The sequence below is a fragment of the Chanos chanos genome, chromosome 6 (assembly GCF_902362185.1).
Source record: "Chanos chanos chromosome 6, fChaCha1.1, whole genome shotgun sequence".
NCBI lineage: Eukaryota > Metazoa > Chordata > Actinopteri > Gonorynchiformes > Chanidae > Chanos > Chanos chanos.
The window spans coordinates 22654625-22680296 of NC_044500.1; the positions used below are offsets into that span (position 1 = coordinate 22654625).

At 42.7% G+C, this 25672-nt stretch overlaps 1 protein-coding gene across 1 annotated transcript; it reads left to right on the plus strand.

Moving 5' to 3' along the window:
- Positions 1-482: 482 nt before the first annotated feature.
- Positions 483-1424, plus strand: LOC115815209 (olfactory receptor 13-like). The gene has a single exon (XM_030778171.1). The coding sequence runs from the start codon at positions 483-485 to the stop codon at positions 1422-1424; it is 942 nt and encodes a 313-aa protein (XP_030634031.1).
- Positions 1425-25672: the final 24248 nt, after the last annotated feature.

Below are 25672 nucleotides of genomic sequence, written 5' to 3' on the forward strand. Positions count from 1 at the left end.
TTTCACTTAATCAGATGGGTGGATGTCTGTAATATTAAACAAAAATCACTCATACCAAAGAGACTTGTGTACCAAGGGTACAAAATGACATGTTTAATGTGAATTTTGATCTGAGTTAATGATGTCATTTTAAAATAACCAATGGGCACGGGCTAGTGGAAGACAGCTAACCATAAATGTTACATGTTAGATGCGGATTCCTTACATTACCATGAAACTTGAGCGATGTAAGTATTGTATGTAATTATTGCACTGAATATCCAACATCCCAACTACCACTTTATAGACTTGTAGAATGTTTATAGACAATAATAAATGAAAATGATTGACAAATTGGAGTATCTAAAAAAGTAATATATTTCACAAGAAAGTTTTATAGTTGAATTTGAATAAAAATATGAAAGCAATTGGACAGACAACTGGAAATACAAATAAACTCTTCAGTTCTTCCAGAGGGATGATATAACAAAGAAGAGCAAAATATGTCTCTTGGAAATGTTTCTGCAAAAATCATTACTGAATTTGTCATAACTGGATTTGATACGGTTGAAAACCAGATGGCTACTGGAGTTGCTATGCTGATTGTTTATGTCTTGGTAATGCTTGCTAACATTGCAAATATATGGTTCATCATTATGGACAAACGTCTACACAAGCCAATGTATCTTTTCATCTGCAATCTGGCTGTTGTTGATATGGTATACAGCACCAGTGCCTGTCCAACGATGATTGGTGTCCTGTTAGCAGGATGTAAAACCATATCTTACCTGCCTTGTTTAGTACAAATGTTTGTTTTCCATTTAGGAGGTGTGATGGAAATGTTTGCCATTGCTGCCATGGCATTTGATCGCTTGATTGCGGTGTGCAGTCCTTTACGCTATCATGTGATTTTGACAAATGTCCGCACTTTGCTAGTTATAGTTCTTCTGTGGTTTGTGACTTCTGTGATAGTGACTGTTATGCCAGCCACTGTAATTCCACTACCTTTTTGTCAGTCTTCTCTAAAATACATCCTGTGCGACTATGCTGCTCTTATCAGAGCAACTTGTGCAAGTCCGAATTGGTATTTTAACATGATATCCATTATTACATTCTTTCTGCTTTTTGGAACTTTTGGTTTTATTTGCTTGTCCTATTTCAGAATAGTAATTTCTATTTTCAAAATGTCCTCAAAGAATGACAAGAAGAAAATGTTCAAAACTTGTTTCAGTCACTTAATTGTGATTGTATGCTACTATTGCCCCTTATTCATTCGGATTATCTTGACCAGGATGGGTGTGGTTTTGACCCTTGAGGAGCGTCATGGGTTAATGATTGGAGCAATTCTTGGTCCCAGTTTAGTAAATCCTTTCATTTACTGTTTTAGGACCACTGAGATTAGGAACAAAATTTTGAGAATAGCACCAAACGTTGAACCAACCTAATAAAATGTCGACCCGAACGCCTTGGATACATTTGTGTCATCTCTTTCTTACATTGGAAGACCCATTCCCCAGAATTAATTGAAGCTTAATGGCATTGTTTGTGTATGCATAAATAATTGCAGTTTTCTTGCTTGGCTTCAAGCATGAATGCTTTTGATTTGTAATGTTTGCATTAGCATGGTGATATGAGTGGCTGTATTCTCTCAGGTGTAAGCTCTGTGTTCTAAGAGCAATATGTGTATCTACAAATCATTAGCAGAGTTCAGTAGGAGTCTCCTGCTGGAGTCTGAACTGTGACACTCTTGTGACTAGTGACTAAAGAAAAACAGCTCAGTGTGATGCAACACTTCATAGAGAACGAATGAGGACAAAACTTGTACACTTCTTTCAGTTTCATGAATTCACATGTGTGTGTTTTAAGATCACATAACACAAATTAATTTATAAACACAGTAACCATATTTACCTTAGTTGTACATATTAAAATATGTAAAATCTACAAAACTGAAGGTTCATATAAAACTTCAGATACATGGACTTACAAAGGCATAATAACCCTCATACCAAAAGATTGTAATATTCATAATGAATAAAAAGACAATCACTGATGTGTTTTTTTTCTGTTGAAATAAATTGTGAATAGGATAGAAATGGAATGGTTCTGAGTGACCTAATAGCTGTCCAAAAAAAAAAATAAAATCACACCACCTCACAAAGACTGATACAGTATGTGAGTGAAAAACTAAATATATCAAAATTTTAGACACCACTATGAGTGCATCAAAAATCAAAATAAAAAATGTACACCAGAAAACCTACTTGGTCTTAAGCCCAGTATTATTAACACATAACATGTAATTCTAATAGTTAATGAAGTTTCTTTCTTTCTTGTTTTAAGATAATTGTTTACGTCTTTCATGTCATCCTATTGTAAACATCCTTCTGTTGTCATTTATTAGTGTTTTCTTTTATTATTATTATTATTAGTCCCCTGTTTGATGGCTCTCCTTTCTGTTTATCGTGCATTATTATGCATTTCCTTTCAGTATTACTCTTTCTCTTTCCATGGCATTTCTAATCAAAGCTGGATTCAGATTTATTGTATTTATTATGTGTGAGAGGAATGCTCCATAACATTATTCGAACTGAAAGGTTAAGTTTCTGCTCATGCCTAGAAACTACTGATTGGTCATATGCAGCAATCTAGCAATTAGATCAGTGGTCTGTGGGACAGAGGTTAATATTGATGTACGCAGAGTCTCATTCTATGTGGTGTAGAGAGAACCTAATATTTACTTAATTTACTTCATTCAATTGTATGATGTAAACAAAAATATATGCAATGCTTTTCGACTGAAATAAAGTGTCAGAAATAGTGTTTTGGTATCTTTACAATGAAGTATCATGGGTGAACGTCCTCGTTCAGTCCTCCTCATACCCTCCTCATGTTTAATATGAGAGGCAGTTAACTCACTTCCCATTCATCAGACCAAGAAAGTTCCAACAAATTGTTTAATGTAGTAACTTGGAAAAGGTAAAATTACAGCAGACAAGCAAGAAGTCTAAAAACACCAATGATGCTGAAGCAGGCTTGAATGAATGACATATGGAGCAAGATAAATAAATAAATAAATATAACCATGCTTTTGTCAAGGCTTCTCTATGCAAGCTGCTTCTGATGACATCATCAGAAGGTGACAGGTAAAGGGAATTGCTGCGTCCAAAACCGCATACTAACGTACTAAATAGTACGTCAAAACAGTACGCCACCATTAGTAGTACGTCCAAATACATAGTATGCATAGAGTACTATGTGAATAGTACCCAGATGACATACTACTACCGTTGGAAAAACGAAGTATGCGAGCACTGGACACTTTTCAATCCCATAAGGCTATATGGAAAAAAGGGGCGTTTCTGATGTGGTGTTTAAATGTACTGCTGTGTCCGTTTACAGGTAGTCGTCATTAAACCGCGATTATAAAGCTCACGCGCAAAAATGTGGTGCAGTTTGATTACCTCGTTAGTGCGTCCAAATTCTCGTGTACTTTCTGTCTACAAGCTTTTAGTGCGTACTCCTGCAGTTCGTACTTCAATGCAACTTTAGCATGCAGTATGTAGTATGCAGTTTTGGACGCAGCTAATGTCAATAACACTAGAGGCGCCGAGCACCAGTCATTTGACCACTGTGACGTCTTACTAGAAGCACCCTGCTGCTTTGACCCACTTATACCTGGAAGTCCTGAGCGGTGGTCATCTGACAGCAGTGACCAAAAAAAAAAAAAAAAAAATGCTTTGCACTCGATCAAATTCCAGGACACTCCTTTCATGACATTTCCTAGATTTGTGTCTGTTATCACTTAGCATCTTGAAATTTATATACAGCTCACTGTGTAGTGGGGCAGCTACACGTTTTGGGCGGATGCACGGTTGCGCAGTGCATTATTTACAATAATTCGGAGTGTGCGATATACCCCACAGCAAGCGCTGGAGCTGCTATGTGATAGTAATGAGATGGGATCGGAGGGCGAATAATGTGAGGTGTCAGATGAAGATGAGAGTGAGTGCAGAATCTGAACCTCGAATCTGATTCAGTGTGTGCTGGGGGCTCATTTCAAGAGGCTAGAGATGGCACAGTATGGGCTGAACAAACTGCTGGCAACCCTCGGGGCAGAGTGTGAGAGTGCAATATCATGAGAGAAACCCCAGGGCCCACATGTTATGCCAAGGACAATATTACAAGTCCACTGAGCAGTTTACTGTGTTTGATTGACACAGAAATGTGGGAAAAGATTAAAAAATATTTCAAAAAAATAATTCAAAAAGTGGAAGCTGACCGAAATAATGCTGATAAATTCAAACTGACAGCTGACAAACTAAAAGCACTTGTGGGTCTCCTCTATTTGAAAGGTATTATGGGCGGTAAAAGCATGAACCTGGATCAGTACTGGTCTGCTAACTTGGGAAATCCCATTTTCAAAGAGACAATGTCTCAGCAGAAATTCTGTGCTTTGATGACAAGAACACAAAGGCTGCCTACCTTGGGACAGATAAATCAAAACAAAATACATGCTGAACGCAATTCCTGATCTAGGGAAAGATGACAGTAGGCCGGATGGTCAGTGGCTATTAGACAGTATAGTAATGCGTTTCATGGAGCCTTTCATGGGACAAGGAAGAAATGTCATGACAGACAATTTCTTCACCTCGCTGGCACTGGCAAACAATCTTTTGGAGAACAAAACCACAAGTGTTGGCACAATGAATAAAAACAGAGAAGAGATGCCCCCTTGTACACAGGCATAGTCTGAATGATTTTCCACCAAGGTGCTAAGGGCTTGAAAAGTTACAGTCACCATTTACCAGGCAAAGCCGAAGAAAAATGTTTGCATCCTGAGCACAATGCATCAGACAATTTCAACTGATAATGGAGTAAAGAAACTGCCTGAAACATTTCCTACTACAATAGCACTAAAGTTGGTGTTGATGTAATGGATCAAATTGCACGGCTGTATTCGGTAAAGGGAGGCAGCCACTGTTGGCCTGTGGCTGTGTTTTACAACCTCCTAGACCTGGCTGCAATTAATGCACGTTCTGCACAAACAGTGCATGAACGTCACCATAAGCAGAAGGAAATTTATTCTCGAGCTGGTAAAAGAGCTGTGTGCGCACCAGAAAATGGCAAAGGCAACGGGGGTGACAGCACGCAAGCGACTTTTGCCTAAAATTCCTTCTTCGTCTGTGAAGAGGAGACAGTGCCTGTGATGCATCCTAAAGAGTAAAGAGTAAAGAGTTTTTTTTTTTTGCGAACTATAAGTGACAAAACGCGAGCATTAGGCCTTAGTTTAGCTGGAAAGAGAAGAGCGGAACCAATGACCCCAGCAGTTGTTGTGCCCAGGTTTCCTAAGGTGGGGGTTTCCACCCTCTCCTCAGAGATCATTAGGAAGAGAAACGGTGGTTCGCATCTTAGCTCTTTCAGTCAGAACATGTGTGTTTTTCAGGTCTGTGCACTTTGAAAACCACCAAAAACCTACCTCCCAAGTTAAAATTTATGAAGCATAAGTGTGATGAGTTTAGTTAGTAACAGTGAGTGTTAATTTTTGAGTGTAGAGTGTAATTTTAGAGTGTATAGCCGTGTACGGTGGCATTATTAGACAATAAATATTACAGCACTCACAAATCTCTGTTGAACAGCCCGTATTTATAACAGATTTGAATTAATCCGTTCATAGAACAATAAACCCCCACCATACATTTATCCCAAAAGTAATATAAAGCATGCCAAAGACTGCACACGTTATTTATACAGTGCACCCAACAGATAAACAGACAACACAATACAATCAAAGAACACAATTTCCCAATAAAAAATCCATGATTTGCATTAACATACAATCCCACAGATCCCTACCAAAAGTCCACTATATACATTGAATGTCCCAGCTTCGCAAAGTGCACAGTTCTTTTTAATAGTTTTACACACAGCAGCGCACCGACCAATGATACGCTTACACCTCTCCAAATGGGACTCGGCGGTCCTGCTAAAAAAACCCCGTGTCTCACCCATCTGTAGAAGTTGGCGACCGCTTCAAGGTCGCCAACAGTGAAGGTAAAAAGGGGGAAAAAATTACCAAAAAGTGAAAAAAGATCAACTGCGTGCGTCCACGGCCCCCAAAAAAGTAATCCTTGTAATGTGCGACATGAATTTACACAATTGTTGTCGAACCATGAACAACACCTCCAACTGATTGGCAGGCCAATAGATGGGACCTCAGTCCTTTACCCGTGTTTTTTCCTATTGCTTGGTATCTGATAGTCACATCCCCCAACTGTCTGTTTATTATTAAGACGATTGTATCAACAGACATTTCAATGAGAACACAAGGAAGAAAAGAAAAAAAAATAGACATATTGAAACATATATATTTTTTTTTTAATGGGTGACCATATTTTTGCTGTCTGTGAAGTGTTGTGTATGCAAGTGAAGTGGGTGCTGGTGTTTTTGAGATGAGACGCTCAAATGGCCCTTTGATACTACACCCTAACATCACCAAAACAGTCACACCAGTCGTTTCATGTGTGGCACTGTTAATAGCTAAACGGAATTCTGGGAGCCACTTGTCCCAGTATTGATGATGCTGCCCTACAAAGGATGCTATCATGGACCTCAGAGTCTTGTTCACCCTTTCTGTCATATTGGTTTGCGGAGGGTACGCTGTTGACAGCTTTTTTTTTTTTTTTTTATGAACATATGTTATTGGCACTTTAGGAATCATCACAAAACAGTACAATAACATAAGATGCTCCTATAGTGAACTTGTATAGCCCCTCTCCCTCCCACTTACCCCGCCCCAAACCCACCCACTTGGTCTTTTGAGCTCCTAATCCTAGGTCAAGGAATCGTGCTCACAGTTCTGACAATAATAACAGAAAAAACATAGCAAATAGCTTTAACAATAACAATAATGAATGAGATACATTGGTATTAAAAAAATTTTAAAAAAGTAAATAAATGAAATAAATAAATAAATAAACAAAGTAAATTAATTAGCTAATTAATTGGTTAATTAATTAATTAATTAATTAAGTTATTTATCAACTAATTAATTTTTTTAAAAAAGGAGGAAAGTGTAGTGAATATACGCATGGGTCCTTGCAGTGCATAACAAGCTGTTCGGGGATCTTCACTGTCCTGTCAAAATGTAGAATTCAGTCACTACCTTGTTTTAATTGTCCCACCCTGGCAGTCAATTGGGGGAAAGGGAGGCCAGACTCTTCGCATAAGTGATCAGGGGCTGCCAGTGACTGTAAAATTTGTCTGTTGAACCCTGTAAGGAAAATTCGATCTTTTCCAATCCCAACAAAGACATCGTATCACGCAACCAAGAAGTTGGTGATGGGGGCAATGATTTCTTCCATAGTAAAAGTATTCTCCGACGGGCTATTAGAGAGGTAAATGAGATTACATTTGCTTGCTTCGCTGATATATTTTTGCCAGCTTCAGGTACACCAAATTCCTTCTCCCACACCCCCAGATCCTCGGGGAGGGGCAGGGGAACTGGCTTCCTAATGTCCCCCTCATGGAGCTTCCGAGCAACCTCTCTCCCTTCTATCTCCCCAACATCTTTTGAATTTCACGCTGTTTCTGTTTCTTCCCCTTATAAACTACACATGACTGTTTCTACCATCCCCCAGGTCCTCTGCAGTCATTTCTAGACGAACTGGACATCCTCCTCAGCTCCTTCTCTGAAGACGGCACTCCCATCCTGCTGCTAGGAGACTTCAACCTTCCGAATTCTACTCAGTCTGATGGTCTACTCTCCCTCCTTCAGTCCTTTGACTTTACCCTCGCGGAGTCCCCTGCAACGCACAAGGGTGGCAATCAACTGGACTTGGTCTTCACAAGAGGCTGCCATGTTCCTGATCTCACGGTCACACCGCTCCACACCTCTTCTTTATGTCTTTTTCTCTCTCTCGATCTCACCCTCCCTGAAATCCTCAGCTTCCAAGCTGCCAGTCTCAGCTAGGCGCAACCTCTGCACCCTCTCCTCTAGTGCCTTCTCTTCTATGGTCTGCTCCTCTCTCCCATCTGTGGAAGCCTTCTCACTTCTCCCCGTGGAGGAGAAATCCTCTATGGTCCTCTCCGCGCTGGCCTCCTCCCTGGACATCCTCTGCCCCCCCGTCACCAAACTGGCTCGCCTCTCCGCTCCCAGTCCCTGGCTAACTAATAGTATTTGTGCTGACAGAGCCAGACTTCGCGCGGCTGAACGGAGATGGCGGAAATCGAGATCCTCCAACGACCTATCCCACTCCCACTCTCTTCTTTCTTCTTTCTCCTCTACCCTGTCCGCTGCCAAATCTGCTTTCTTCCACTCTAGGATCAACTCTGCCTCCTCCAACACCCGCAAACTCTTCTCCACCTTCTCCTCTCTCCTCTCTCCTCCTCCTCCTCCTCCCTCATCCCTATTGGCTGATGACTTTGTCTCCTTCTTCGAGAAGAAGATCAAAGACATCTGTGACTCCTTCCCCCCATCCCCTCCCACCTCCAATCCTGCCCCCCCCCTATCTTTTCCTCCTTCTCCCCTCTATCTGACCCTGAAGCTCTCCTACTTATAAAATCTCATCGTCCTACTACCTGCCCTCTAGATCCCATCCCCTCCCCTCTCTTTCAGGACATCTTGGACGACATTCTGCCCTTCATCTCGTCCTTGATCAACAGCTCCCTGTCTACTGGCACGGTTCCTTCTGCCCTGAAGAGGGCACAGGTCAAGCCACTGCTCAAGAAGCCCACTCTAGACCCAGCTGATGTCAGTAGCTACCGTCCAGTCTCTCTCAATACGAAGGGGCAAATTGACGCTCAGTCTTATTGCGATCTCTGCTCATGAGGTATTAGAAATCCGACTGATGCACTGATTGTAAGCCACTTTGGCTAAAAGCGTCTGCCAAATAACAAAATTGTAATTGTAAAATTGTTAAGGAGTGAGAGAGGACGGTATGATGAACATTCATCTGGGTCCTTTCCTTTTTTAGGTATTAAAGATATGGCTGCTTGTCTGAGGGTGGGTGGTAATATGCCTTGCTGCAGAGAGTCGTTGAACATCCGCAACAACAGAGGGGCAAGTTGTTTGGAAAACTTTTTGAAAAATTCTACAGTGGAGCCATCAGGCCCTGGAGACTTTCCACTGTGCATTAGTGTAATGGCTGTGGTTATCTCATTTATACTTAGTGGAGCTTCCAGGTCGTTTTTCTCCTCAGTTGATAGGTTTGGAATGTTTTGATTTGAAAAGAATTTAAGCATTTCAGAATTGTCGCTCAGTGACTCTGATTCATAGAGTTGGGAATAAAAGGACCTGAAGGTGTCGTTCATCCCGGCTGGGTCAGTTATTATTTGACCTGAGGTGTTTCGTATTTGAGTAATCAGTTGTGATACCAACCTACCCTTTAGCTGATGTGCAAGGAGACGCCCTGCCTTTTCTCCGTGTTCATATAAGATGCCTCGTGATTTGAGTAATCATTTCTCTGCCTCTTTTGTTGATATGAGATTAAATTCTGTCTGCATTTCATCTATTTCTTTATACAGTTCTGCAGTTGGAGCCAACGCATAGCATTTGTCTAAATCAGCTATTGATTTTAATAGTTCTTGCTTTCGTTTTTTTCTTGTCTTGTTAATATGGGCAGAATATGAAATTATCTTGCCTCTAAGGACCATCTTAATTGTTTCCCAAAGTAAACTGGGGTTAATATCGTTAGTTTGGTTGGTTTCTAGGAACAAATCTATAGATTGAGTAATACAGGTGCAGAAGTGAGAATCTGATAGAAGTGTAGGGTCAAGTTTCCAAGGACGGAATTCTTTGGGTTGGGACTTGAAATTCAGGTCTAAGGCTAGAGGAGAATGATCTGAGTTTACCCTTGCCAAGTATTCAATAGAGGCCACTGAGGGGAGAAGCTTTTTATCTATGATAAAGTAATCTATGCAAGAATGAGACTTGTGAACATGTGAAAAAAAGGAGAACTGCTTATCTGTTGGGCGTAGAGATCACCAAGGGTCAGTGTAGCCATACTGGTTCATGAATTGTGATAAAGTCTGTGCCATTTTTGAGGGGGTTGCATCTTTGGGACTTGATTTATCAAGAAGGGGGTTTATTACCGTGTTCATATCACCCCCAAGTATCAAGTAATGAGAATGTAACTTGGGTATTGAAGAAAGGAGCTTCTTCATAAAATCTTCATCATCATGATTAGGGGCATACACATTCACTAACACCACTGGGTATTGACAAAGTGCCAGCCACAATTACATAGCGCCCATTATTATCACAAATGATTTCAACAGGACTGAAATGAATTTTTTTTTAATCAGTATTGCTGGTCCTCTTGTTTTAGTGTTAAACTTAGAGTGAAATATTGAGCTTATACAAGGTCGACTTAGTCGCTGATGGTCAATGGTACGTAAATGAGTCTCTTGTAGAAAAATAATGTCTCTGTTAAGGTCTTTTAGATGGGAAAATATCCTTGCTCTTTTTACAGGTCCATTGACACCCCCCCCCCCCCACGTTCCAGGAATTCATTCAAACTTTACGTCCCATACCTTTATTTATGTCACTGTTAGCCATGTGATAAACAATTGTTTAAATCTAAAAGCATATAGAATGGACCCATACATATTTGTCTCCAAGCAGATGAGAGAAGGAGAAAAAAAAAAAAAAAGGATGGAGCCCCAAACCCTTCCCAGCCCACCCACCTACACTTTCACTATCTCCTTTTGGTAGAGAGAGTCTAAGAGCATTCAAATTAGCAAGCTTAACGCTGCAATTATGCAAACCAGCAGCTGAAATTTGAACTACGGTTACAGATTTTTAACACAACTCATCGCTATTACCATTTGGCAATTAGTAAAACTGAACATTTTTCCGTCATTTCCTTGCATTACGTATATTTATGAATGAACCCTATATTAACATGAACATCATACATAGATTGGTATTCACAACTGAACCAACACATAGGTACATTTAATACTAATAAAATGAGTGAAGTGTTAAACATGGGCTATGAGTTCTAAGGATTTTTAAGTGTAAAGTTGTAATAACCAGTTTGATAAGACTCTAGGCTGTATTTAAAGACACCTCCCCCCGTTGAACGCTTAGGCCTAATAAGCTGTCAAAAAGGACTTAGTCATTTTACCACAGGTTTGTACTCACGTGAGACCATGGGAATATGTTCTGATGTCAGATTACAATCAAAGCAAAAGATTTGCATGTCCTTCTAAGACAGTGCTCTGGTCGTCTTCCTGTTGAATAGCAACCACGTCCCAACGTATGTAAAGGCCAGTCAAACAGATGAGTTGCGTCGATCCAGAGGAACAGGGGGCTAGAGTCTGAAAGAACTCCTGAATACCACAAACATGAAACCACACGTGAAACCACAAACGTTGGGCGATGTAGCCTAAATGAAAAAGTTGCGTCCGCAGGTCCAGGGAAAGATGTCAAACACGTAGTACAGTTCTATCCAATTATCCGATCTTTCCAATATTGCCGAGCTCTATGCCTCGTGAGGTTACCGTTTATGTCCATTCAAGGATTCGGAAGCCATAGTTAAACGTCGCTGGTAAGATGTTGATTGAAGAAACGCTCTGCGTCCTCTGCATTGTTGAACTTATGTTCCACTTGTTGATAAGTGACACAAAGCACAGCGGGGTAACGAAGAGAAAACTTGATAGCCTTTTGGTGTAATTTGGTCTTGACAGAGTTGAATGTGGCTTGCTTTTTAGCCAGTGCGTTGCTCAGATCTGGGAAGATGAAAATCTTATGTCCCTGATACATTAGTCCTTTTTTCCTTGCAATCGCGAGGACTTGCTCCTTCTGCTGGAAACGCAGGAAACGCATGATAATGGGTCTGGGTCGCTCTCCCTCTGCAGGCTTAGCTCTCAAAGTTCTGTGTGCTCTGTCCAGCTCGGGTTGGTTGGTAAATGAGCTATCCTGCAGAAGGTCGACAAAAAACTTTGACATGAAAGCAGTAGTTGCTCGCCCCTCGCATCCCTCCAGTAAACCAATGACACGCAAATTATTTCGACGAGATCTGTTTTCGAGGTCCTCAGTCTTCGCCAATAAGTCCTTGTTGTCAGTCTTAAGCTTTTCCACCTGCCCTTCCAAGCGCTCCAGCCAACTTGTTACTTGTTGATGAAACAACTTGTTATCCTAATTTAACTCACTGCAGTTGAACCTATTCACAGTTTCGTTACTTGTAGCATTTGTATGCTCAGAGCCCCTCTCCACACATCTACCCTAATCTGTCACCATACCGGTAGTCCCCTTGACAGCTTTTTTTACCACCTCCCCATGATTCACACAGAGCAGTCATGACTTGACTGGTGAACTGGGGTCCACGATCCGAGACCATGTAGGCTGGAACGCCCCACCTTGTAAAGATTTCATCTTTTAGGATCTTACAAACACGTGGTGTTTTGGCATCTCTCAGTGGAAATAATTCCACCCACTTGGTGTAATAGTCCACCACCACCATGAGCATCATGTTACGAGCCTTACTGAGTGGGAATGGACCCGTGAAATCTACACCAATCATCTCTCCAGGTGCTTTTACTACGGTCTGCTGTAATTTACCTGCTGGTTTCTCATTTGACCCTTTATACTCCTGACACTGGCGATAGGAGCGGACATGATCCCACACATCCTTCCATATTGATGGCCACCAGGCCACCTCCAGGATCCTAAGGAGGGTCTTCATCCTCCCAAGATGACCTCCAAAAGGACTGTTGTGAAAGTATGCAAGGAACTCAGGCACCATCTCTGCTGGAACCACCAGCTGATAATTAAAACCAGTGTATTTGGAGGGCACTCCCAGATATAGAACTCCCTGCTGAAGTAGATAGTGGACTCGACCTGGGATTGCTCTTGGTTCTGCCTGCCTTAAATCTTCACAGGTAGGGTCTGACTCTTGCGCTTTCTCAATCTCCTGCAGAGTAGCTGGCAGATCAGCCCAGTGAGACTTGGCCACAGCAATACAAAGGTCACCTGCTGGTGAACGTGACAGGGCATCAGGGACCACATTGCAACATCCTTTCTTATAATGGACTCGGAACGAGAAAGGCTGAAGCCTAAAGGTCCACCACGTAAGTCTGGTCTTGGGGGTCTTGGGACAGTTAAAAACCCATGCAAGGGCACTATGGTCAGTGAACACATCAAAGGTCTCTCCCTCTAAATGTCTCCACTTCTCCACTGCCCATATTACCGCCAGACACTCTTTTTCAGCTGTGGAGTACCTTTACCTCAGCATCTTTCAGGGCCCTGGAAGCATATGCAATTACCCTTTCTTCCCCATTGATGTTCTGGGTGAGGATGGCACCCAATCCCACATCACTTGCATCAGTGTGTACCTGAAATGGGTGGTGGAGGCAAGGATCCACCATCACAGGTGGAGCTTGGAGCGTGAGCTTCAGCGGCTCAAATGCAGATTGGCAGTCCTCTGTCCAATTCCAATCCACCCCCTTCTTTCTCAGCTTGTTCAATGGAGTGGCCACCTCAGCCAGATGTGGGATGAATTTATGATACCATCCGACCATGCCCAGGAACCTTTGCAATGTTTTCAGGTCAGTGGGTGCTGGATAATTATTAATAACCTCCACTTTTGCTGGATCCACTTCAATTCCTTCCTGACACCACATGCCCCAGAAACATCAACTGAGTCTGAAACAGGTGGCATTTCTTAATGTTGATGGTGAGGTGAGCTTGATGGAGTTTTTTAAACACCGCCTCCAAGTCATGGAGATGCTGCTCTTTGGACTGTGAGAACACTACAATGTCATCAATGTAGACAAAACAGATTTTCCCACTCAACTCACCCAAGACATGTTCCATGAGTCGCTGGAAAGTGGCGCCAGCATTCCTCAACCCAAAAGGCATGACTTTAAAATGAAACAGACCCATGGAGGTTATCACAGCAGTCTTCTTCTTGGTGCTCTCATCCATTTCCACCTGCCAGTATCCGCTCTGCAAGTCTAAGGAGCTAAAGAACCTGGCACCTTGCATAGACTCTAAGATTTCATGCACGAGAAGCATTGGATATGCGTCATGATGGGACTTGGCATATAATTTACGGAAGTACGTGTATGTGCTATCATTTTTTGGAACCAAGACCACCGGGGATGCCCATGGAGAAGATGATGGCTCAATTATTCCTTCCGACAGCATCCTCTGGATGTGCTCAGCTATGATGCGCTGCTTCTGTGGTAACACTCTGTACGTCCTTTGTCTCACTGGCACCTCATCCAAAGTTAGGATCCTGTGTCTTAGGGTGTTAGTGAATCCCTTGGCCTCAGTCCAGATAGAAGACCACTTCTGCAGCAATGGTCTCACGACTTCTGGTTGAGCAGATGGTTGATTTTGCTTCCGTATCTTCAGTGACAGCCAGGTAAAAGTTGACTCTTGGCACACCTCGGCCCCATTGGAGAGTGGCGCGGGATTTGCATGTAAACTTATATTCTTTCCCGCCTGGTAAGCTGTACTTCCCAAGATGTGGCTTCAAGACCATCTGACTGGCACACAGAAAGTCCACGCCTAGCAACAAAGGCATATACAGGTGCTTGTCATCCAAGACATGAACAGTTGAAGAGAGTTGTATGTCATGCAGGCGAATCAGCAATGTTGCTCGGCCAACAGCTCTACTTTCCTGTCCATTAGCCATAATAAACCTCTGATCTAAACCTGTGCTCAGCGTTTCACCTTCCTTTTTGATTTTTTCCCACAGGCTTCTGCTCATAAAAGTGCATCCTGTGTCTACAACAGCATCGCCTCCTACACCCCTAATTTCCACAGGAACCACCAGGAGACCCGGAATGCCTACTACCACAGCTACATCAGCATCTTTGTTCCTGTCAGGCCCTTTCCTTCATGATTTTTTTACATTTCTGCCGACCGGGTTGGCTTGCTGCACACCGGACCAATACTCCTTGGTGTTACTCCAGTCTCTCTCAATTAAGGACCCGACCTTTACCAGCTGATCAACTGTGCGTACAATCCCACGTAATCCACTAGCCAGCCTTGGGTTACAGGCATTTAGAATACGGCGCACAATCTCCTCTTCAGGCATACCAGGACGCCATTTGAGACACAGTTCTCGGTAATCATAAGAAAAATCCCTTTAGCATTGAGATGGGGCTTGCACCATGGTCCGTAACTGCTCTTCAAGCTCTGCCTGATAATCAGTGGGCAAAAAGGCTTCTAAGAAAGCTTCCTTAAAATCATCCCAGTTTGAAATAGTTGACCGAGCAGCTACCCACCAGCTATGTGCAGGGCATTTCAGGACTGTATTAAGTGGACTTATGAGTTCTAGGTCACTCAGTGGTCTAAGAGACAGGAACTTTTCACATTGCTCTATAAACTCTGTGACATCAATAGAGCTGGATTTACCCGACGTGCCAAACTGGGGAAATTCAAGATGGACGGGGGGTTTACTTCGGACAGGTTGAAGACCTGAGTTTGAGCCATCAGCATTGCTGACAGGGAGAGAAGGTGTGTAGAAAACCCAAGTGCCACTGTCCATTTGAGTCCAAAATCTTCAGGTAGGCAAGAGGATCTGTGGCTTGAATTGAAGCATCAGAAAAGACACAGAGCTCTCTGTGCTGAGCTTGGGAACTGGAGGCTTGTGTGTAAGGTCTTGGAATATGGAGGTGCTGAAGTTCCTGAAGACAATCTCCCCATGTTTCCCACAACTGCTCCTTTTCTGTAGGTAGAGGTGAATTCCAGTCCTGGACCTCCAGAGTGTGGAGTAGGGTCTTTCCCTGTATAATGACTGGAGTAACAAATCCAAATGGATCATAAATGCTATTTGCAGCTGACAAGACTCCATGGCGTGTGAAGGGTGTCTTTTCAGTGGACACCTGGAACATAAATGTGTCATCCCTTAGGCTCTAGCTAATTTCTAGATTGTGCTGTTCCAGTAGGGTGTCGACAATAAAGTTGAGACTCTTTAAGTCAGTAGTGAAATCCTCAGATGAGAGGACCTCCAAAGCCTCTCTGTAGCCAGGGTTTGAACATGCGGACAGTTCCCTTGTACTCCTTAGAAGATCAGTGGTAGCAGCCGCAGTGGGCACTGACTTCAACCCATCAACATAGAAGTACCTTTCAATAGAATATCTCATGTCTGTGCCAAAGCTTTTTTCCTCCTCTTGGGCAGCATGTCTAAGGCTGCAAATAACTACAGCTGGGGAAGGGCTGTTACCAAAAACATACACCCTCATCCTACACTCATCGATGTCTTTATAAGGATCACTGGCACGATACTAAAAGAATCTTAAGAGGTTCATATCCCCTGGTCTAACTTTAACACAACTGAGTCAAAAATCACCCTGATTTGTTTTGGTTTCTTCACATGATACACCCCAAATATTGGCAAGTACCAGCTCTCTTCCTTTTTGCTGGGTGCAGGTGCTACTTCTGTGTGGCTATTCTGAAATATCTTCTCCATAAATGTGAAAAAGTGGTCCTTCATCTGAGACTTTGAACCAAAGGATGACCCACAATAATGACCTGAAACAATGCAAGATCTGAGCCTTGTTTTTGCGAAGGCAATGTCTTTGTGGTTTTAGAGGCAAATGGAGCACCCAGGCATTGTCCTCATCTCTGTAAATCCTTTTTCCATTATGTCCAAGAAGAGGAGATCTTCAGAAGAATGTGCTATATTATCATCATCTTTTGTCTTTTTGAATATGGGCATTGAAGACGATCCCCTGTTTCTTTAAAGGCTTGTCTTTCTGTGTGTTCTGTGGTGAGAAGGTTTGTGTAATGACCCTGTCTCCTCCGCCCCCTGGTTGCACAATTTAGCATTCTGTGTCACCATTCTCCCGATCACCGGTCACATTTCCCCATCATCATCTGCACCTGTTTAGTTTAGTTCATTGTGTCTGTTCCACCTCTTTCTAATTACCCCTGCTGCATAAATATCACTTCTCTAGCTTTAGTCCCTTATGAAGTCTTAACTAAAGACCTACCTCCTCATGTCTCACGTCCCTCATGTCTGTAAACCTACCTAATTGTTCCTGTATTCTATCCTTGTTTGAGCCTTGCCACCTTGATCTCCAATAAAGGACTTCGGTTTTTGTAGCACATGCATCCAGCTTCTTCAGAAAGTCATGACAGAAGACTTCCCCACCTCATTGATGCAGCAAACCGTCCTTGACCAATGGATGACTCTGTGGACCCAATCCCATTGATTCCAGCCCTGAGCGTTGTGGTAGCAAACCAGCAGCAAGAGTTATCCTGCCTTTGGGTCAGCCCAGGATGAAGTCATTAGGCAGCTCCAACATCTTATCGCATTGCCTCCTCCACCTCTGCAGCCTCCAGCTCCCCGTAGAGTAGCAGTTCCTTCTGTTGATCCTCCCAAATCATCTTTTGACCTCTCCAAATGCCATGAGGGGGACCCTTCAGACTGTTGGGGCTTCGTCCTCCACTCTGCTACGTATTTCTTTCACCACCCATCTCTTCCAAAGGCTACAAAAGTAGCTATTGTGATTGCTTCTTTGTCTGGGCATGCCTTGGATTGGGATACTACAGCCTGGGAGACAGGAAACGAAGACATTGCCTCCTTTGCCCATTTCAGAGCCTCAATCCATACAGTGTTTAGTCATCCCATGGAGGGAAAAGAACAAGGAGAGAGGTTAATTCAGATGACTCAGGGTAACTGAACTGCTGCTGATCATGCTCTGTTGTTCCACACTGCTGCAGCTGCTGCTGGCTGTAATGAACATGTGCTCTGTACAATATATGACCCAGGGTTGAGTGAGCTGGGAACTGGCTTCCCAAGATGACAACCTGTCCCTGGATTCGCTCATCTCCCTCTCCATTCATCTAGATAACCTTAGAGAATGTTTCCGTCCATCCAGAGCTTTCCTCACTCGCACACCCCTCTTTGACTCAGATCCTGAACCAATGCAAGTTGGTGTAACCCTGCTCTCTCTTGTCGAACACTGCCACCGGATCGAGCAGGGCTTGTGCATGTACTGCAGGGAGGAGGGACACCAAAAAGTGTGTTGCCCCATCCCACCACCTTGTTCCCAAAAGAGAGGGGCTTTAGCTTCTTTTTCAAGTCCTTCCCATATGGTAGGAACCCCTCCTTCTATCTTGGCTACTAAAACATTGATTTTTCCAGTGACAGTGTGCTGTGGTGATCTGTCCTATTCTAGCCCAGAGCAGTGGAGAATTTCACCTTCAGCAACACTATCAAAGATCTCTGGCTCCCCTGTTACCACCTCACTGCACCCGCATCTGTTTATGCTCTGATTGGAAGCCTGTGGGTTCAGGAGTCAAATTTCAAGTTCATTTAGAGCCCAGTATCACTGTTTACAGTCTCAAAGGGCTTTACATGCCATAACAATCAAAATCAAAACAGGATGGCGCCCCCTGACTTAATCCTCATGGCAGGCAAGAAAAAACTCCCCAAAAACCCAAAATGGGAAAATGGGAGAAATGTTGAGAAGGACCACAGACAGAGGAGACCCCTTCTTGGCCAGACAGATGTGCAATAGGTGCCGACTTAGCGGGCAGTTACAATTGAAAGTAAATACAGAACACAAACAAAGGGGATGGCAATGCTGACAGGAGGCTGACAGGGGGATGAAAGATGATAACACCAGGATGGATCAGTCTGGAGAACAGGAGGAGTCAGGATCACTAGTACCTCATGCATAGCATGAGTGCCGAGAGAGAGAGAGAGAGAGAGAGAGAGAGAGAGAGAGAGAGAGAGAGAGAGAGAGAGAGAGAGAGAGAGAGAGAGAGATTGTTAGAAATGTTCATTTCCACATAATGGTTAAGGGACAATGTACATCATGTGCCGAGTGCAGGTAGGGACTCTGGCAAGACTAGCTATTACAGCATAGTTAAAAGGGAGAGCTAGAAGGTAATATGGACATGATGGCACTCTGGGACACAAGGCGGCCACCCGCTCCACTATCAACAATCCTGAGTGAACGTGTTAGAGTGGGGGGAAGACAACATCCAAATATTCCAGTTCACCAAACACTCTATGCCCGAGAACCCTCCAGATGTGTTGCTTTACCTAGAAAAGAGCTGTTAGCAAAAGGCCTGGCTAAACAGATGAGTTTTCAGCCTTGACTTAAACATAGAGACTGTGTCTGAGTCTTGAACGCTAATTGGGAGGCAGTTCCATAACTGTTGGGCTCTGTAAGAGAAGGCTCTGCCCCCTGCTGTAGCCGTCACAATTCGAGGTACCAACAAATTTCCTGTACCTTTTGATCTAAGTATGCATGGCGGATCATAAAAGACCAGGAGTTTGCGCAGGTACTGTGGCCCAAGACCATTTAGTGCTTTATAGGTTAATAGGTAAGATTTTATAATCAATGCAAGATTTGATTGGGAGCTAGTGCAGTGTGGATAAGATAGGAGTGATGTGGTCATATCTTTTGGTTCTAGTAAGAACTCTGGCTACTGCATTTTGGACTAACTGCAGCTTATTTATGCACCTATTAGAACATCCAGACAGTGGGGCATTACAGTAGTCTAACCAAGAGGTAATGAAAGCATGAACTAGTTTTTCAGCATCATGAAATGACAATGCATTTCTTATCCTGTTAATATTTCTGAAATGAAAGAAGGCTATCCTGGTAATATTAGTTACATGAGCTTCAAATGAAAGACCGGATTCAATAATTACACCAAGATCTTTTACTGCTGCACATGATGAAAAAGAAAGGCCATCCAGAGTTACTACGTGATCAGAAAGCTTACTCCAAGCTGCACGTGGTGCTAGTGCAAGTACTTCTGTCTTTTCAGAGTTAAGTAAGAGGAAGTCAGTAAGCATCCAGTGCCTAATATCCTTTACACATTCCTCAATTTTATTAAGCTGGTATCTCTCGCCTGGCTTCGAGTCATCACACACATTACTTTGCCCATCAATTTGTCAGTGGGGACTATGCATCAAGAGGATATTCTGTTTCTGGTTCTCCCTTCTTTCACTCATCCCATCATCCTCAGGTTCCCATGTGTAACCCCATGGGTATACAGTGTTACTTTTCTGTTATTTAATATTTTATTTGTTTACACTTATAATGTTCACAGTTGCAGTTAAATATTATTTAGCTTAATGTCTCTGAAATATTTCATTGTAAAATGAGAAATTATGTCATTGGTTAATATAAGCCAATCAGCAAATGTGTTAGAGGTCAGAGTGGAAAGGGAAGAGGAAGATAAAAAAATGAGAAGAGCGGGGAGTAGCCTAATGTGAACGGGGAGCAGTGAACGGGGAGTTCAAAATGGACTTTTATGTGTATTTCATTGTCTGCAGTTTACTGAGAAGATTAACTAACAAGTACAGTACTTAGGAGTTTCTCCAAGCCTTCATAGGGTGAAGTTAGTGCGACAAAACCACAAAGACTGGCAAAGAAACTGTAGCAAACTTGGAGAGTGAGACGCCATGCTAGATTCAACGACTGGCGCACTGGGGGACTGACACTCTGGGGTACAGTTTTACGTATTACAGAAAGCCAGAAACGGAGTGCGCACAGTGTGTGTTTCAGGAACAGATAGCATGGAAAGTATATAAGAAACTGTTGTGCAAGTATCTATAGGATGGAGGTGTAGGTACAATTGCAGTCCTAACACAGGGACACCAAAAGATGTAGGTGTGATAGGATTAATAAATCAGTCTCATAAAATTTATTAACCATTAATTTGGATGTTCAATATTTTATTAATTAAACAACTAAGATTAATGGGATAAGCTAGCTATAACACTGTGCTACAGTCTTAGAGAGTATTGCAGTACTAATGTATTACAATTACACTACTAAATCCATAACACTCATGAACAACCAGGTTGGTGAAGGTAATTGGGAGTGCTTTGATGGCAGAGGTTGGCATTCAGTGAATACTGTGGCAGAAACAGTCAGGACAACAGTTTATTTCAATGATACTATTTATTAACATAATCAGTACTACTTGGCAAACTAATACTGATATGGTACAATCAATAATCAGCAGCAAATAGAATGATCAAAGAGTAAATGGTAACAAGATGGTGATGAGTCTATGTACAGGCATTCAGTGTAGGACTGAATGAGTGTTAGACCAGAAATGAGTGAGGGTGTGTGTGTGTGTGTGTGTGTGCGTGTGCGTGTGTGTGTGTGTGAGAGAGAGAGAGAGAGAGAGAGCGCGTGCGTGTATGTGGGCGTGTGCCCAGCTGCGCGCTGAAGAGAGAGGGAGGAGTTCTTTGGAGAGAGGCTGTGCGCAGGCGCACAGGAAAGAGGAGGAGCGAGGGAGAGAGACTGTGCGCATGTGCACAGGCAAGAGGTATGCGTGGTATGTGGAAGATGTGCGCAAGCGTGTGTGCTAGACACCAACTAGAGTGGGTGTGGCAACGAGAAGCGCATGTATGCGAGAAACAAAAGAATGTCTAACTTGAGAGCTAGTCTCAAGTAAGTAGGCCCTAAACTCAACAACTCTACCCAACCCTTAAGTCACGCTACAATCCCAATGTTGGAGGTGTGCAATCAGAAAAAGGGAGTTAGAGGGAGAGAACGCATGCCAGATCTATCCTTCATAAGAAAATATTAAACAGGTAAAAACCGCAGCGTACATGAAATACAGTGTGTACTCTAAAATCATAAAAGAATTCAAATGATAACACTTTCTTCACGTTAACCGCATATAATCTTAATACTAAAGTGTGCCCAGATGCCAGCCTTACTTTGAATAGCTCATTGCGTGGCGACCGAAGGTGCGTCTTTGGTGGCCTGATGAGCAGCGCAATTCGCAGGTCCAAGGAGAAGTTCCTTTCCTTGTCACTTGAAGATCTTCGGGGCTCCGTTACTCGTCCGATGATCTTTAAGGGTTCTTGATTTAGTTCGTCGACGTTTAAAGAAATAAAAAGGGATCCGGTCGCCTTTTCCTCCATCGAATACTGTGTGCGTTACAGTGTAACTAGCCGGTAGAAGTTAAAGTTGCAAGTGCGCAAGAGAAAGTACATTACACTTTGGTTGTACGAATATCTCACTTCGTTGTTACTTTGTCCTTTTCTTCGGCAGAGAAAAGAGACACCCGCTGCTAGCGAGCTGCTGCTAGAGCGAGCCGCTGCTAGGGAGTTGCAGGATTGCGGAGCTGGAAAGAGAAAGAGTTTGGAATTTTCCGTGGTTTCATGGTGAAAATTGCGTCATCACTGTATATGGTAGCTGGCTCCATTGCTGTATCCAATACCGTTACAGTGAAATCTGAGAACATGGGTACAGATTACTCATGCGGTCATGCAGGGAATTGTGGGTAATATGTTCTACGGGCCTGACGACCCCTACAGAGGTAACCAGTTGTTTGGCTCATTAAAGTGAAAGGACACTTTCCCATCAAGCACACTACCGTCATACAGGCCTGCAATGGTTCTCTTTGGGTTTAAAGAATAGATTAGATCATTTGCTCAGTATTTCTTCCCGAATTCTTTGAACTTATGTCCATCGCTCTTACTAGTTATGACCAACTAATCCTCATTGGAGATATGAATATTCACATTAATAACAGTTCTGACTCGAAGGCTGCGGAATTCATGAGTCTCTTAGATAACCTAGGACTAACACAACATGTTACCGAAGCTACACATCGACAGGGAAATATTCTCGACTTGGTAATATCACATGGAATAAGCATCAGTAATGTTTTAGTGTCTGACGTTGCTCTCTCTGATCATTACTGTGTACTCTTTGACGCTCTGTTAAATATGTCTCATAACAAAAAAGAATTCATAATTCTAAAGTGGTGCTTAGATGCCACCGCAGAATGAAATTTTTCTGAATTTGCAAGCTCTTTTGATCTATGTAATGCACACTGTTCGTTAAATGAAATGGTTGATGCAGTGAATAGCAACTTAAGAAACGCATTGGACAGCGTTGCACCAGTTAAAATGAAAAAGAGATCACGTAACAAAATATCGCCATGGATAAATAACACTGTCCGTGAGCTTAAAAGACTGTGTAGAACAGCAGAACGGGCATGGAGAAAAACGAAATTAGAGATCCATCATAGCATTCTGAAGGACCGCATTTCCACATATAACAATGCCATCCGTACTGAGAGATAAACTCACTTTTCAAAGATCATTGCAGAGAATCATGGCAACTCTAAGGTACTGTTCAAAACTATCGATAAATTGGTAAATCCCGCTCCAGCTTCCGACATTCTTAACTTAGCCTCTTCATCAAAATGTGAAGAATTTGCACATTTCTTTAACAACAAAATAAAAACTATAAGAGCTGGTATTGTCATGAACTCCAGTAACCCTCATGATCTACCCTGTAATAAGCCAGCAAGTATGAGGAACTTTAGTAGCATCACTGAAGCAGAACTCTGTAAGACTGTAAGACAGAGTAAACTGTCAACTTGCTGTCTTGACCCTGTCCCCACTAAATTCTTAAATGTCTTTAATAGTGTCTCCACAACCAAATGCATTTAAAACTGCTGTTGTGAAACCGTTATTGAAGAAACCAAACCTAGACTACAGTGTTGTAGGTGCAATTGCAATCCTAACACAGAGACACCAAAAGATGTAGGTGTGGTAGGATCTATAAATCAGTCTCATAAATCAGTCTCATAAAATTTATTAACCATTAATTTCGATGTTCAATATTTTATTAATTAAACAACTAAGATTAATGGGATAAGCTAGCTGTAACACTGTGCTACAGTCTTAGAGAGTATTGCAGTACTAATGTATTGCAATTACACTACTAAACCCATAACACTCATGAACAACCAGGTTGAAGGTAATTGGGAGTGCTTTGATGGCAGAGGTTGGCATTCAGTAGATACTGCGGCAGAAACAGACAGGACAACAGTTTATTTCAATGATACTATTTATTAACATAATCAATACTACTTGGCAAACCAATACTGATATGGTACAATCAATAATCAGCAGCAAATAGAACGATCAAAGGGTAACAAAATGGTGATGAGTCTATGTACAGGCACTCAGTGTAGAACTGAATGAGTGTTAGACCAGAGATGAGTGAGTGTGTGTGTGTGTGTGTGTGTGTGTGTGAGAGAGAGAGAGAGAGCGAGAGAGAGAGAGCGCGTGCGTGTATGTGGGCGTGTGCCCAGCTGCGCACTGAAGAGAGAGGGAGGAGTTCTTTGGAGAGAGGCTCTGCGCAGGCGCACAGAAGAGAGGAGGAGGAGCGAGGGAGAGAGGCTGTGCGCATGTGTACAGCAAGAGGTATGCGTGGTATGAGGATTTAGTGCGCAAGCGTGTGTGCTAAGCACCAACTAGAGTGGGGGTGGCAACGAGAATCGCATGTGTGCGAGAGACCAAAGAATGTCTAACTTGAGAGCTAGTCTCAAGTAAGTAGGCCCTAAACTCAACAACTCTACCCAACCCTTAAGTCACGCTGCAATCCCAATGTTGGAGGTGTGCAATCAGAAAAAGGGAGTTAGAGAGAGAGAGAACGCATGCCAGATCTATCCTTCACAAGAAAATAATAAACGGCTAAAAAACGCATCGTACATGAAATACAGCGTGTACATTAAAATCATAAAAGAATTCAAATGATAACACTTTCTTCACGTTAACTGCGTATGATCTTAATACTAAAGTATGCCCAGATGCCAGCCTTACTTTGAATAGCTCATTGCGTGGCGACCGAAGGTGCGTCTTTGGTGGCCTGATGAGCAGTGCGATTCGCAGGTCCAGGGAGAAGTTCCTTTCCTTGTCACTTGAAGATCTTCGGGGCTCCGTTATTCGTCCGATGATCTTTAAGGGTTCTTGATTTAGTTCGTCGACATTTAAAGAAGTAGAAAGGGATCCGGTCGCCTTTTCTTCCGTCGATTACTGTGTGCGTTACAGTGTAACTTGCCGGTAGAAGTTAAAGTTGCAACTGCGCGAGAGAAAGTAAATTAAACTTTGGTTGTACAAATGTCTCGCTTCTTTGTTACGCTGTCCTTTTCTTCGGCGGAGAAAAGAGACACCCGTTGCTAGCGAGCTGCTACTAGAGCGAGCCGCTGCTAGGGAGTTGCAGAATTGAAGCTGGAAAGGAGCTGGAAAAGAGCTAAAAGAGAGAAAGTTTGGAATTTTCCGCGGTTTTATGGCGAAAATTGCGTCATCACTGTATCTGCTCCATTGCTGTAACCAATACCGTTACAGTGAAACCTGAGAAGATGGGTACAGATTACCCATGCGGTCAAACAGGGAATTATGGGTAATATGGTTTACGGACCTGACGACCCCTACAATCCCCCCTTTGGTCTCAGGACTGGGATTTATCATAGTCCTTGAGAGCAACAGAAGACGGTGTCCAAGTGTCCGTAGTCCATCAGAGTCTATCAGTCCTGATAACATGAACAGTTCATAAAGGCTTTGGCATCTGGACAAACATAAAGGCTTTGAGCATCTGGGCAGATGATATTTCTACTCTCGAGTAAACTAAGTAATGGTTAAAGAAACATTCAGAAGTTTCAAAATTTCACATTTTCAAGTATACATTTTAACACATTTCAAACGCATTTCAAGTATACATGGAAAAGGAAGAAAGGGTGTTAGTCATATGGTTAACAAGCCTATGCTTTGGAAAGGTTAGTGGCAGCATGTGGTGTAAGAGTACGGCAGAGAGTACAGCACTTGAAACTGTCAGGAACGTTGACTATAGAGTCAAGCTTTGTTTGTCATGTTTGTATGTGTTGTACAGCATGTATGCAATGTCTGCCATGATGGTCCAGTCACTGAAGAGGAGTCTCAAGTAACCAGAC